The 16,301-nt window shown below is 40.2% G+C and overlaps 1 protein-coding gene across 1 annotated transcript in view; it reads right to left on the bottom strand.

The window, feature by feature from the left end:
• Positions 1-16,301, bottom strand: part of SVEP1 (sushi, von Willebrand factor type A, EGF and pentraxin domain containing 1) — a 128,282-nt gene that overhangs the window by 65,398 nt on the left and 46,583 nt on the right. The window contains exons 5-10 of the mRNA XM_081152103.1: positions 15,297-15,476; positions 8,482-8,661; positions 7,411-7,605; positions 5,315-5,433; positions 4,033-4,162; positions 385-492 (exon numbers count right to left, since the gene is read on the bottom strand). Coding sequence (XP_081008229.1) covers positions 385-492; positions 4,033-4,162; positions 5,315-5,433; positions 7,411-7,605; positions 8,482-8,661; positions 15,297-15,476 — 912 coding nt within the window. The remainder of the gene's footprint in view (positions 1-384; positions 493-4,032; positions 4,163-5,314; positions 5,434-7,410; positions 7,606-8,481; positions 8,662-15,296; positions 15,477-16,301) is intronic.

Genomic DNA, 16,301 nt, shown 5'->3' with positions numbered 1-16,301 from the left:
TACAATACCCAGCACAGGATAATAAATGTCCATTGAATATTGAATGAAGGGAAACCCCATGGGTAAGATTAATAATGTTAAATTATGTATTTAGGGTGAGCAAAAGTAGGTTTACAGTTACATCATGACATTCTTTTGAGTTAATAAAGCTGTTGTTATAATCATGACCTGCATGTCTTTTTTTCCACACTAACAACTATAAACCTACTTTTGCCAACCATTGTAATTACCCTAGCATTAAAACATATTACTTTATATAATTATTCAGTCCACTTAGACAGACATAATTTACTTGTCATTTCTCTTTTGTGTTTTTTAAAAGCTTTTTAAAATAAAATACAATTCAGTGTTACCATACTGAGAACAAAATGCCTATATTCTCACCCGAGTTGTCTGAGAACTGAGGCTCATCCCAGGTTGCAGGATGTTCCTTCTCGGTGACCTGGATTGGAGGTGGGGATCTGCATCTGTCTATGCTTGGTGGTTCTGCATCTAAAGAACATGAAATCAGAGAAAGAAGTAACAATTGACATTAAAAAATGATGAGGGGATTTGCAAGAGAGAACTGATGTCTACTTGTGCTGGCAAAGAACCCTGGCCTTGTTAGACACGAGGCTGATCCTGGGACCCCCTTCCCGATGAGGTATGTTTTATCCCTCGTCTCAACATCAAAAAAGCTGATTCTTGCATAGTGCCCTCTGCCTGTTGAAGAAGACATACCAGGTACTAAAATCACCATGAGCAGAGTATGAAAGGTAATACGCATGTGGTAGGCATTTAAGTTGTTAGTTCCACCAGCAATAGTTAAACTGATCTCCCTGAAAGTGATGAGAACCTTTCCAGATAAGCAGAAGGAGGGAATTGACCAATCTAGTCATTGCACTGAGATCACTCTCATGATCCTCCTCCTGTCGGAAGGGGCAAGATAGGCTAAATGTAAGGGACAATGGGTAAAGAGATTTGGGTCACGTTGTAGAGCATGCAAGGTGTGAGGATTTGGTATTGCTGAAATGCCAGGAGCTTATGTCCAAGGCTGGGACACTGGAGTCCAAAAGTTCTAAGGTTGATAAATTCTAGATAAAAGACAAGAACAGGGTGTGGCCTGAACACAGGAGTTAGGCTACAGTGGAGACAGAGTGAAAGCATCGCAGAAATTAAAGAACTGTGAGTTGGTGTTGCTGAGCATTGTAATCCACATCGAAGCAGGGGTTAAAGGGGACACGGAGGAGCCAGGTATCAGAGCTCTGACTGGCTGCAGGAGAATTTTTAGGACGTCAGTAAAGAATAACAATGAAGGTGTATAGAAGGTAACTTTAATGTAATTATTGATTTTACACACTTGAAACATTCTTATATCCGTAATCACATGCCTTCCAGGGAGACTGGACAAATGATTTTTCTAATTTTATAGGTGAGGGATCTCAGACTAGCAAATTTAAAGGACTTGCTTGGGGTCATTAAGCTAGTAAATTATAGTTACAGGTATCAGGTCTAGGGCATTTTAATCTATAATATATGAAAACACATACTCTTAAAATTAAATGAGCTGTAGAGGGACTGGGGAGGGGAAAGGGACGGGGTGGAATGGGTCATTGGGGAGAAAAAGGGACATCTGTAATATTTTAAACGAAAATAAAATAAAATAAAATATTAAATGAGCTGTACCTGTGAGAATAAATAGACTTCTATTTCAAGTCTTATGAATAAATGCTCAATTTTTCTCTTTTCTTCATGCTTGTCATTTCATTAGCACTGTACCTTTGGGTTACTACTTTCCTGGGCTGTAAATTTTGCTGACCAGAGATGGAGTCTCCTTTTCACATGGTTAGGTCTCCACAGAGCTTGGCCCATAATAGATGCTCAGAAAACATTGTTGAATGAAGGAAAGAGTAAAGGAATGCTCCTAGGAGGTCAGTGCACTCTGAGATTGGTGAATCAAGTCAATTCATAGTTAAACTGAAGAATCTGGCAGTATTATTTTCCCAAAGAAATTGCCAATGGATATTTCCAAGGCTTACTAAACTTATCTGATTTTAGCCAAACGTTTTAGAGTTGAATCACAGGGGAAAGATGCTAGCAGCCAGACTAGGTAAAATACTGTCAAAAGGAGTGGAGATACCAGCAGATGCACTGCCTCCAAAAGAGAGAGACAGTCCATTCCAAAGCAAGTGAGGCAACACTCTGTGGAATGCTAAGCAAAAGCATTCCTGCTTCCTCTCATTTATCAGTAAGACACGAGCACCCTGTCATCTGAGGAAAACAGAAAATGCAGACTTTGGAATATTTTCTCTGTGACTCTGTCTTTCTCTCCCCACCCCGCTCCTCCTCTCCCTCTCCTTCCCACTTCCCCTCTCTCTCTTTCGTAACCTGAATTCAGCTAGTGTCTAGCCAGACACTTCAGTACACATTTTACCTACCTTTCATCCTGCTGACTCTTTATTGTGAAAAGTTAAAACTTGGCAAACCCTTGAACCACAAATCCAACATATTTTTCATGTGACTGCTAAAGTTCATGTTTAAAACATTAAAAAAGCAATTAAAAAAATAAGAACTATGAAATGAATTAGACTGAGTTTTAATTGCGTCTTTTTATCTACTTTTGCCAAAAACCTGATTCCTAGGGTAAGGAGCCAGTTTGATATACATTAGTTATTTCAAAAATTTATGTAGAGTTCTTAAAGTAAAATGAATTTAATGCACTGAGTTTTAAAATAAACACGTTAAAATATACCAGAGACAAATGTCACAAAATGTCAGTATTTATAGAGAGCTAAATGAGTCAGGCAATAGTTCAAGGGTTTTATACAGCTTAACTAATTAAAAACCTCACAACAGCCCTATGAGGTAATATATTTATTAATTCTATTTTTTGGATAAGGTAATTGAGGCACAGAGAGGTGACTGGCCACACTACCTTTAAGTGGCAGAGCTGGGTATGGACTCAAGCAGTCTGGGTTCAGAGTCTGTGGTCTTGACCACTGCAGACGGCTACATATCCTACTTTTCCATGTAGTAAGTCTTGATTTGGTAGCTTTTTAATACCTACTGAATTGACTGAAAGCACAAAGACCAACTGGGTGATGACACAGTAAACCAGGCCAAAAAATTAAAACAGAGGACTGATCTATAGCAGTGGTTGGGAGGGTGGAGAGACCGGGACCAACTGCAGAGATATTAAGTAGATGAAACCAGCCGGTGAAAATGTATTGGCTGTTGGTGATGGAGGAAGAAGGGTCGAAGATGACTTCCAGATTTTTGCCTGGTGCCTAGATTGTTGGTTGTACCATTTCTGAGTTGAGACGTGTATTATGCTTGGGTGAATTTGAAATGCCTGTGGTACACCCACATGAGACATCCACAGTAGGTGGTTTTATATACTGATTTGAATTTCAAAAAAGAGATCAGATCTGGAGATGAAAACCCTGGAGCTGTCAGTTAACAAAATCACCAGGAACACTATAAAAAGAGAGAGAAGAGCCACCAAGGCTGGACCCCTGAGGATGATTCATGTTGGAGGGTTGTTCTGAGGAAGAGAAGCCCAGAAAAGCAACAAAGAAGGAAAAATGAGAAAAGTTGGGGACAAACAGGAAAGAATGGTGTCAGAGAAGCTGGGAAGGGGACAGTTTTGAAAAGGAGAATATGGTTAATAATGTAAAATCTAAGGGAGCACTCTGTAAAATAAGGATTAAAAAGTGTGCGGTAGGAGCAACTCTAGGGATCATTGGCGCCCCTGATGAAACTGGTTCACATGAGTCAAGAAGCCAGAAGCCAGACTTGAGTGACTTGGAGAATAAATGGCAGTTAAGCCAAAAGAGATGAGAAGCACTGGGAACTTTTCACAGGGCTCATATGGGAGGAAATCAAAGGGAAATAGTGATAGTTAAAGAGCATGAAGGTTTCAAAGGGGCGGCTTGAGCAGGTTTCATTGCCAGTAGGAAGAATCAGCAGGAAGGGAGTCATTAAGAGAAAGGGGCGAAGTCCTGGGGCACTGGATTATTTTCACAACTGGACCCAAGTAATCTGAATACTTACCAATGACCTTGATATGGAAAGTGCAGCTGGCTTGGTTGCTGGATAGGTCAGTTGCTGTGTACGTGATAGCAACATCTCCAATTGGGAAAAGGTAAGGTGGGGTGAAAGCTGGATGCACGTGGACTGACACCTTTTGGAGATAAACAATATTTTGAAAGTTAATATCAATAGTACATTTATTCTGTTTTGATTTATATCTTATTAGTAAAGTTAAAAAATGACAAAATATTTCCCATATAGTGACAAGGAAAAAAATCAGGCACAGTGTTTTGGTGTATTTCTTTCCAGACTATTGTATTTGCATAGTATATAGCATTGACATGATCTGAAATGTTGTTCCTTGTTTTTTAAGCATAATATTTTAAAACACCTTTTATGCTAGTTAAAGACTAGGTAATAGTCTTTAGAACTTAAGGTGACTCTTAATTGTAGCCATAATTTTCTGTAGAATATATGATAAATATATGATTTATTCTGTAGAATAAATATATTTAAGATAAATCTATTGAGAGACATTTAAATTGGTCCAAAATTTTACTACTGTAAACAGCACTGGAATGAACAGTTTTGCAGAGACAATTTAAAGGTATTTTTATTATGTCCTTGTAATAAATTTCCATGGATGGAATTACTAACCTCAAAGTCATTAACATTTAATGTAGATACTAAAAAATTTACTTCCCAAAGCATAGTACTAATTTGCATTTCCACTGTCAATATTTGATAGTGTCAATGTCAAAGTTCCCACCCAAAGTTCCCTGATCTATATTAAATATTATGCTTTCTGGTAAATCAAAAATATGTCAGCCGGTCATTGTTTTAATTTGTAGTTTCTTAATATCTCACACTAAGACTAAATTCTCATATGTTTGTATAGTACAGATGTATTTTTTCCTTTTGTACTATATGTTTACCTTCTTAGTCCATTAGAAAATTATGATGTGATAAAAATAAATTTGTATTAATATGTTATGTAATAAACGTTCTAACTTTTGAAAAGTTTGAAGCATTTTCCTCTAGTTTGTGATTTGTTTTTTAATTTAGGAATTTTAAAAAATACTTTTGTAGCCAAATACATTTATTTTTTCCATTGTATTTTAAAATTTCTAATTAAGAACTCAAAGCTGATCATTCTTCTATCAAATGAGACATTACCATGGATCAGGAGAGTATATATAGAGAATGCTATCATTAGAGTATTAATAAATGTTCATTATCCCACGTATTCACAGCATATGTAGAATCCATTCGAAAAGCATGCATATGTCTGTATAAGCCCTACCTTTTCCCCCGAGTTGTCTTTAGCTGCTGGGATTTGCCAGGTGATATTAGCAGAGTCTTGGTGCTCTTGAGTATTAGCCTCTATGTCTTTAGGACAGTTGATTTGGGGGGCCTCCACATCTGACTCAGAAAATACACAAATCAATTAATATGTTGATAAATAATTCTGCATCATTTAAGAATGAGATAAAAATATATTAATACTCTGTGACTCATCTTTTCCATCTCAATTCCTGATTGATTGGGAATGCACGACTGCCTTCAGGAATACTGGTCTCAGCGTGGCTCCCTCGGACCTTCGTGGACTGATACCTGCTGACCTCAGCCTCGCCTCACAGACCCCTGCTGGCGGGAACTTGCTCTCTGCATTGAACACTTTCCGTCCCATGAAAGCTCCGTGGTCTTTCTTGAACCTTTGCCTGTCTTCTTTCATTTGCCTGAATCAATGCCCTCTTCCCCCTTTCCCTAGATAACTACTAGTCGTCCTTTAATTCTCAGCTTGGACACAAGCTCCTCAGAAAGCTCTCTCGGACCCCCTGGTCCATTTTAGGTGCTCACTCCACAAATTCCCACAACTCTCTGTCCTTCGGAACTGTAAGACTCAACATGCCATTTCGAAATTAAATTGTTTCCCCAAAAGAATTTAAGGTCTTTGAATGCCAGGGTATCTCTTGTCCCATTGTACTATATATATATCTATGTAATAGGACTTTGATAAGTGTTTTTTGAATGAAATAAAGAAGTAAGCAGAGAAAAATGAATGTTGACTGGCAGGGACTATACTTTAAAACAAGGGCTGTTAAGCAGAATATATTAGTAGTGCAAAAAGGTACTGTCAAAACAAACAACAAATTAAAAGTCAATGATATTTTTTGCAGCATGAAACTTTCCACTGCAAACACTGAATTAGAAGTGTTAACATTACACATATCCACATTATTTACTGTAGAGCTAAATTCTTATTATATAATAAATCCCGTCATTTGAAATTATGTTCTTAGGTCTTCTGTAACATGTGGTGGAGCACATATATCTGAATTAATTCGTCTCCTTGTTTCTTTGCAATTTATTCAATTTATATTTTCATTTTCTCCGAGGGGTTTCCACTTGACAATTCCCCCCCGAAAGATGCATTAGCATACTGCCCCTGAAAATTTGAAAAAAGTAATAGCTTTGTCATTCACACTTGAATAACAGCTTGACAGGATTTGGAATTTGAGGTTTACAGCCAATTTCTCTTCCTATTCTTTGGACGTGGCTACATTTCCTTCTGGCATTTAGAGCTGTAAAAGAGAGGTGAACTGTGCATCTCATTCTTGTTTCTTTTGTGCACTTTCTCTTTTCTCCCTGGAAACTTATTTCCTATTTTGTCGTTAACTTTGGACCTCAGAAACTTCACCAGTAGTGAGAAGATAGATGCCTGCCCAATACTCGGGGGCTATTTTTGATCTAAAGGTTCGAGCCTTTCTGTGCAGCTCAAGGCAACGTTCTTTTACTGGCAGGAAAATTCTCGTCCGCCCACTTTTCCCTCTCTCTGGAACTCTATTAAATGGATATTGGGGCTCCTCGATCGGTCATTGGCATCTCTCAGCTTCCATCCGTTTGGTTTCACAAATTGGGATATTCAAGTTCTTCGTTTATTAGTTCTCTACTCTGAAGGGACACTCTGTTTGGTTCTTCAGATCGCTACTATTGTTTTCAACAACATCTGCTCCATGTGTTCGCCCTCCTCTTAGCTGTATTCATCTTTTAAATGCTAAGGCCTCTTGTCCGCAGTACCCCTCTCAGGGAATCAGCTCCTGCTGCAAGGACGGCCAGGCTCTCCTGTGAATAATGGGACACAGCTTCCAAAACGCACTTAACCCCCCTGGCCCCTGGCCAGAAACTACCCTAAGGGAGCCTCCCTGATTTCCAGTTCCGACATTATCCTCATTTGCGTATGTCTTCTGTCATTGCCTGGCATGTTGTAATCGGGTTTTGCAAATCCGTTTATCACGGGTTTGCAGCAAAAATCGCAAGGAAGGACAGCCCCACAGTGCACCAACGTGTCATTATATAGGAATCTGGTTTTTAGTCTGACCGACGTAGAAGACCTACCTTTACAAACAGCTGTCTGAGCTCTGGCGCTCCACTTTCCAGAGGTGGTACATCGCACTTCCCTGACTCCAGCTAAAATGAATCCTTGGTGGCAACTAAACTGACAAATTGTCCCGGGTTTGGCTGGCTGCCTGCCGCAGTTGGGGGGGTCTACGATGACACCTTTGGGCTTCTGAAAGGTGGCGCACTGGCGCTCTATTGTAGGGAAATGAGAGACTGTTATTTGTGTTCTCACAAACTGCCAGTGAGTGCCACACATTCTGTTTACCCGAGAAAGTACTGATGGTGCTTGTCAGGCTGATGTCTGTCAGTACTCTTAATAGTAGGTATGTCACTATTAATGAACTGAATCTGTGTCTAACAGTAAACTAATTTATTCCATACAAGTGGTTCTCCTCCTCCCATTTTTGGAAGTTGTATATTTCATTACACACCTGCTAATGCTCCTAGATATACTGTAGCTGACACATAGTAAGGTTGCATTAAATACTACTTATCAACATCTCATTATCATCATTATTACCGTTGTTATTTACACCTACAGAGTTCAAGAAGCAGAAAACCAAAAAAGCTACTGAATTCATTCATTCTGGACCCAACTTCAGTAGCGAGATGTCACAACTCTTAGTGAAGGACATCATGCATCCTCAGTGCAGGGTATATGATGAAATAGAATTTTATGGTCTGTGTTAACATTCACTGGTTCATATTCTGTCTTTTCATCACGGTAAAAGTAAATTGTGTTTAACAGAGTGAGGGAATTATACAGCATTTTCTTTTTTTTAAAAATCCACCAAAATTGGCCCTATATTTTAAAAAAGGATTACCGTTTAAAGCTGTAAACTTCAGTGACTTGGAAAACTGGATTCTGATGTAGAAGTCTTTTTACCAGTGGAGGGGAAGGAGACAACATATTTACTTATGTCTGTATCTCTGTGCATGTGTATATATGGTTTCGTATTTATAATCATTTTGAGTCAATTTTTAGTTCTAGGTCATCATGGAAAACAGGGGAAGTCAGAGAGTAAGAGAAATGAATCACCAAAGGTGCCGGGCCTTCCAGAAACTTACCCACACAGCGCGGTTCCAGGCCATCCCACTGGGCGCTTGCTTGACAGGTAAGCCTAGCACTTCCTTCTAGTCTGTACCCCTCATCGCAGGCGACCAGACACGTTGTCCTGTAGGACATCTCCCCCGAGGAGCAGCTCAGGCGGCCATGTCTGGGCTGGCGAAGACGAGGGCATGTTCTTACTGTATAAGATGAAAACCATTAGGTCACATTTTACTGAATATGGACAAAAATACTGATTATAAGTTTAATAACGCTGACACATTGCAAGCAAGGAAAGGCCCTTTTCCTAAAATGGCAAACAGCAACTAACATGCCGTTATTTTCTGACTTGGTGCTAGACAACGAAAAGGCCATGTTTTACCAAATGCATCGCCCAAGCAATCGCACTGTGTTCAGCCATCTACCCACAGGTGGGAAGTTTAAACTGTCTCTAAAGAGCCTGGCCCCAAATGGACAATGATGCCTGTAGACTGGGGGTGCTCGACAAAGGCCTTTGCTGTGATTTTCCAGGCTACATTCCAACAAAAGGAAAGGGGCAGAGGTTCCAGGATCATGAGCAACCTCATTCTCAGATCTCATGGGCATGTCCTGGGCCTTTGAATGATCCTGGCCTCTGCAAAGCAGCCCAACCTCTGCAATCTTAAATTCCAGTGTCCTACTCTCTGGTCACAACTTTGGTCCTTTTAGCTTTTTCACTCTTTTATTCCCTCACCCTCACTGTAAATCCTAGTGCACGTTGCTGACCTTGACTTAAGCATTACCATGGTTTTGTTTGTTTTTTGCTGCTCTGGCAAAGAATGCTACTTGCCCACCCAAAAACCATTCTTCCTAGTTTTATTCAGCATAATAATAGAACACAGCTAGAAGACAAGTCCCCACCTCTATCACTAGGAACGGCGGCCAATGAGCTATAAAATGAAATTGTGTGGGACTTCTGGACAAGCTTTTTAGGGGGAACCATCTCAATCGACAGAGTACTTTTTTGCTTTTCCCTCCCCTTCTCCTTCTTTGTCCTGAAATACAAACACGAGGTAGGACCCCAGCATATTATAGTATAAGTATAGGATACTACAGAATAAGTGTCATGCACTACAACGGTAGAGCCAAAATAAATAAATAAGTAAATAAATAAATAAATGCTGCTTGTGTCTCTGATGACAGTGGCATGATCACATCAGCTTTGGATTATCTACTTATGTTCTTCTTTTAGATGAGAGAAAAGCTCTTCATTGGCTTTAGACATTGTTAGTTGGCTCTTTGATACCAGTAGCCATACACAATTCCTAATTCCCTCTTCCCAGCATCTATTGTTTTCCTTTGTTGATTTCCTAGGAAAAGATCTCTCACCTCCTTCAGCTCATGGGATTTGTGTGTGCTCCAACCCTGCTCAAGGCTAGAGCACGTGACCTAGGATCACATTACCCTGGTCTGAGAAATGAGCAAGTACAACTGGTGACACAGTTCCTTTCTCTATCAGCTTTGCAATCAGCATGAGAGAGCAGCCAGAAGGGCATTTTCTAAGCCCTGGATGCTGGAAATGTCCCTTCACGTCAGTCAGCCTCAACACCGCCAGGCGTGGAAGTGCCATGGTGTGTCCAGAGGAACCTGCATCTTCACAGTGTTGCTGCTTCTAACTTTCTAGCCCCAACCCTACATCAGAGAAGCTACATGAGGACACTCAAGCTGCTCCTGCTTCTGTAGTTTCCCAAATGATTCTGTGCTCTGAGTTCTCCTGGCAAGATACCCTCACCACCCAGCCCACCAAAATCCCATAATGCCCTATATTCCTGTTCATGACTGTCTTAGGAAGCCCAAAGCTCCAAAGTCATCCCTCACCTACCAGGGCCATCCCCATGCAGCTCCGATTCAAATCTAACTCCCAAACTCTTGCATCTGTCCTCTGCAATACATACATGACCAGTCTCCGACAAATCCCCTTATATCCTAAACTTCCCTTTTGAATTCTGCTTTCCCTTTCTTTGAATGTGCCAAAGGATGGGCACATACAATCGCTTTAATAGCTTGCAGATATAATCCTACAAGTACCATGCATTGTACAAAACCCAAAAACAATCCCTACAAAAGAACAAAGTTTGGTTTGCTCACGGATGGCACTACAGCAACCCTGAAGGCAACACAGCAATCTCTAAACAGTTTTGAACAAAATCATTAGGACTCAAGAATTTTATTGGGACTCTGGGTAAGATATATTTCCCTTTCTTCTACTTTTATGCATTTGCCATTTAAATAACTATCAAGCACATATTTATTTCTGATGAAAGCTTAATTTTAGAATAATAGGAAAAGAAGCTGGGGCAAAATATTCAGCATATATTCAACTGAAGTCACTGTTCGATATACGCTATTGTGAAGGAGCCCATTCAAATGAGGTTAGTCAGCAGAGCACAAATACCGTGTGCATTAAATATATGTTTAGGATTGTTACTCCTTAGAGAAATTCAAGAATTAGATTAAAGGTTAAGCCATAACCCCTTGTTTTTCAATCCCTGGGATGGTTATGAAGTGTGTGCAGGAGGTATGAAATCAAGCCTATAAGTTAGTACCTAATGCTATAAAACATTAATGATGCAACATTAAATTTGTAAAAGGCTTTATATTTTACGCCAGTGTTTCATTTCAGCCTCAATTTTAGAAAGCTTTTCAGGGAAAAAATCACCTAAAATTATCCCCTGTCCTTATAATTAGAATTTAATTAGATCTGCAAAGTATTATTCTCTCCATACTACCCAACCTGAAACAGGAGTGAATCCCTACACAATGGCCACTTTTCATTTAATTCCAGAGGCCTCAATTGTAAGGCACACTATAATTTTGTGTCACAAATAATAATATCTATAAAAAATTTAATGCCACTAATGTTAAGATGCATCTCAGTTTTAGAGATATTCAAATATGGGGGAAAAGTGTTTTAGAATTGATGAAATATGGTATGTGTTTCATAGAACCATACCTCAAGTAACTAAATCCATTAATGTTGAGCCGGAGGAAGAGTCCGAATGTGAAAGTACCTTCATTCAGGACATCTTTGAAAACTGGTAAGTTAGGTAGTAGCTTTTAGGGGTGAAACTGAAGGGATCATAGGAAGATCCATGGTCCTGTAGCATCCCTTCCCCTTTGATTAAAGTTAGTTTATTTAATAATAGGATATCAACTCAACATGAAAGAGAACAGGCCTGTTTTTTTAAAGTACATAATGGAAAGTGAACCAAGCAGACCATCGATGTACCTATTAATCAATATACTATCAACATGTGTATTTGTTCAATTCACGTTTCAATCATTTACCAGAGGTATAAGCAAGAACTGAAGGGGAAAAGATACATTCTGTGCTCACAGTGAACTCACAGTCTAGCAGAGGTGATACACAATTTAAGTAAGTAATAAAGTAAGTGTGATGGTCTGTACTGGAGCGAGTTGGCTCAGCTGGGAAACACCTTGTTCAGAATCCCCTTATGTGGACCAGGTTAGGGTTGGTCAATAGAACTTCCGCTAGATTTGGAAGGTGGGAGGAAGAGTGGCCATTGTATCTAGACTTAATGATGGACAAATGCAGACATGTCCATTGGGTCGCAGTTTGTCTCTGCTCGGCTCCATCCCACACCCTGACTGCTGACCCTGTTAACCAGAGGTGGCCCCGAGCTCGCTGCTGGGTTCTTGGCCGTAGAGCATCACGGCATGGCTACACAGAGGTGAAGTTTTCCTTAGATTCCGTGACACGTTTCTCCCTTGTGGTTCCATTTCAGCACCTGGGGGGCTTGGACTGTCATACTGAGTTGGCGGTTAACTTCTCTGATACCCCAACTTCTCTCCTGGAATTTCCATTTCTCAGCTCCTTCCAAAACTGTGAGAGGTCGGATTCCTAAATCAGTTCCTTATGCCCTAACATGCACAGTGTGTTTTCCGTGCTTCCCTGCCTGACCCTGACACACAGGGCACAGGGACTACAAGGAGCGGAGGACAGGTCTGTGGATGCAAGGCAGAGGTTAAATGTCATCCCTCCAAGCTGAGGAGGCTGGCAACTGGGAGGGTTTACATATAGGGACCAAGAGCAAAGGCAGGGCGATGGGCAGCCAAGGCTGTCAGAACAGAGGGATGGCTTCCTGAGGCCGTGGCATGCCTTCTGCGATGCTGGGCTAGGGGTGCGGATTGTGGGGGAGTAAAGAGGCGGGGCCAGGCCTCATCCTAAGGGGCGACCTACCAGCTTTTCTCACTCTCTTTGGAAGGCCAGTAAGTGGGAAGTTAAAATGCAATGTTTTCCACCCTCTATCATGAGGCTTTGGAAGGAGAGATAGAGATTTTAACTGTTGACTTCACAGGAATACTTCTTTTAAATTTAAGTTTCTTTTTCTTTTCTTATATTCAATTAGTTTGCATTCAATATTATTTTGTATTAGTTTCAGGTGTATAGCATAGTGGTTAGACAATCACATACTACTTTACAAAGTGATCCCCCGATATTCTCAGTACCCACCTGGTACCATACGTAGTAATTACAATAGTATTGACTAGGAATATTTCTAAGAGGTGTTCTTTGATGAACTGTTTCAATAATGGCATGTGACTTTTTAACCATTGGAGATCACGTGACTGAAAATGTTTCCTTTTGCCTTCCCACATAAAGAGCAGCTTGTCTGAGTTTAGAAATCTAGGGTCTAATGCTTTTCATTCAGAGTCCTGGAAACATACCTTTGTCTTCTAACATGGCTAGTAATGGGCTCCAGGCTAGTCTGATTCTCTTTCCTTTGTAGGTAATATTATTTATTTCTAATTTTAAAACAGGCAAAAGTTTCTGTTTTTCCAGGGCATTCAGAAATTTCACTAACATTATTTCCAGACATGGATCTGTTTTTAATGAATTTTTCTGGCACATAGCAAGTGATTTTAAATTGAACATCAAAGATTTTAGTTGTGTATATTTCCAAGATTTCAGATTAGTGATATATTACATGATCTTCTGTTAGGGTTTCTCCTCCACTCCATTCTCTTTCTGGATCCCTTACATAAGAAGAGTCTATTTCCTGTGACGATTTCTATGTCTCTTTAGCCTTTCATATATTTATTTTAATCTTTGAAATTCTGCTCTATTTTCAGAATTTCATAAGTTGAATTTCTTATTAATTTAGCCCTTAACTATGTCCATTCATTGTGCCAGCAATCTTTTTTTTTTTCCCCCTAAAAACTATTTGCTCTCAGATTACTCCTATTTCTTGGAATCCTGGTCTTATTTTAGTAATGTAATTGCCTTTGAATCTCAGTGTTTCCATTTTTTCCCCCTTTATGTCTCCTTTGTTCAATTTGCTGATTCTTTTTTTAAAAAATATATCTTTATTGATTTCAGAGAGAGGGAGAGAGAGAGACAGAAACATCAATGATGAAAGAGTCATTGATCGGCTGCCTCCTGCATGCCCCTGACTGGGGCCCGAGCCCCCAACTTGGGCATGTGCCCTGACCGGGAATCGAACCCCGATCGCCTGGATCCTAGGTCGATGCTCAACTGCTGAGCCACACCAGCCGGGCTCTTCATTTTTCCTCGTCTTTTTGTAGATATAAATGAGAATCTGGCCTGGGACGTGATTAAAGCAAATTCACATTTATAGATGGGCTCATATTGGTAGCTGATAAATATAAACAGTGGAGGTCTCCTGGGGTTCTCTTATGACCTTGCAGTGGTGAGTAGGTGGGCTTCCCTTTGGGGTGCTGTAGCCAAGAGAAGACTGGAAGGCAGAATCCCTTACCCTAACCCAGTGAGCTGGGCAACGTGGGGTCTGGGAGCAGGCAAATCCTCAGCAGAGTGTATTGCCAAAGGGTGCCCAGGGTATACGGTGGGTGTAGGTTGCCAGATTAGGCAAATCAACAAAAAAACGCCACAAACAAATTAGGATATCCAGTTAAATTTAAATTTCACAACAATCAACAAATAACTTTTAGTATAAATAGGTCCCAAATTTGGTATTGAATTTATACTAGAAAGTTATTTGTTGTTTATCTAAAATTCCTACTTAACGGGGTGTCCTTTATTTCATCTGGCAGCCCCAGGTGGGGTGAAGACTGTATTTAGAAGCTTCAAGGGCAGGGATTCTCAGGTCCTTTGCCTTGCTCTCCTCTCACCTTTTCTTTGATAGCCTTGTCTTCCAACCCTATTGTGAAACCTTAGGGAGTCACCTAGGCGGCAGCTCTAAGAAGTAGGAAAGTCGATCGTGGAGATGGCAGGAGTGGAGGTGAACTGAGGTACCATTCTGTTTGTTGTTTCTCTGTATTTGATGTGGGATCCTTAGGTTCTACCCGAGGTACTGTCCTCTTCTCTATGGGTCTGACTATGCTCTTGGAGATCTCACTTCAGCAAATTCCCACTTCCTCTAGCATGCTGCTACTCCAAGTGAAGGCTAGAGGTGGGTAAGTTAGCTAAGTGCTCCTACTGCAGGCTCCTGGTGTGGTTTCCTAAGGCCTGCAATCCCAGTAGCCATCAAAGCCTACTCTGACCATCCCCAAACTTCCCATGGCACCCAGTCTCGGCCACATAAAATCTGAGGTCTGGGGTAACCTGTCCATTTTCTTCCCAGGCAGGCCCTTCCTTTGCTTGCTCATGAAAGAAATATAAAGGGCATACTTCACAATGGTGTGGCCAATTGAACTTAGCAGTTCTGACTTCAAATTTCCTATAATCTTTTCTCTTTCTGTGGTCTGTGGGCTATGAAATCAAAAGAAACAAAAAACTAACTGGTCCATTAGAGTTTAAGTCAAAGGAAATCAAGCAAGACAATCAATAAACAATGTGAACTGGCAGTCTGCATACCTTTGCAGGAGCTCTCTGAACCGGACCACAAACCATTGGGTTGACACAAGAGGATGCTACTTCCCACGAGGTCAAATCCAGGGTGACACCGGACCCCACAGGCTGCATTGAAGTGGTTGTGGCAAGTGTTCTGGATAAAGTAACCATTTTCTGGCGGTTTCAGGGAAGGGCAGTGGACAACTAACATTTACAGAAATAAAACGAAAAAGCAAAGTTAGCCTTTGTCTATGAAGCATCCCCCCCACCACACGCACTTTTTTGGTTTAAGAGGACAGTTTATACATACGGCTGACTTACTCACAGCATTCCCACTTGCATTTGAATTTCTAAGCACCTACTGTACTTGGAAGAACCCTTACATCTCACTTTTGTTAGATATTTACTTCCACTTAAACTTGAAAAACAACCCAAGTATTATTTTTATGCTTTAAACATTTTTTATTTTGATGTACATGTGGATACAAGATTTTCTAGTTCTTGACCTCCTATGTCATTAGCTATTTTCCTTTTTACTTAAGGTGGCATGAAATAAAAAATAAGGCCAGCAAAGGAGGGTCTGCCACAAATCCCAAGAGCCATAGCCTCTTGTACATGTTAGAGGCTAATTAAATGTTTTTCGTTTTTGATATAAGTAACACTGAGACACTTTACTTATAAAAACTTTCTCTGAATGGATTTAACTATCACCAGGGCCCAAACTCATTCTTTTGTTACTCGAATTTTTTGTTAAATTTGTCGCTTTTTTCTCTCAGATTCATTTTAGATCTTTTCCAAGTGGTAAATCTTTCTGGTTTCATAGTTATATTACTCCTGGCTCAGATCCCCTTTCTCTGGAGCAAGATATGGATGTATTCAGTGATAAGAAATGCTGCTTGATAAGAGCCAGACTTCCCACCACAAATATGGTTAGAGAAAGAAATACTAAAGATCATTTTAAATGAACTGAATGAAAACACCAGCACCATATCCCTCAAAGAGATTATTTATTTATTTTTATTTTTAGAG

Source organism: Miniopterus schreibersii (assembly GCF_964146895.1).
Source record: "Miniopterus schreibersii genome assembly, chromosome: 11".
Lineage (NCBI taxonomy): Eukaryota > Metazoa > Chordata > Mammalia > Chiroptera > Miniopteridae > Miniopterus > Miniopterus schreibersii.
Note: the sequence above shows the minus strand (reverse complement) of the source record. Positions and strands in the feature narration are given on the sequence as shown.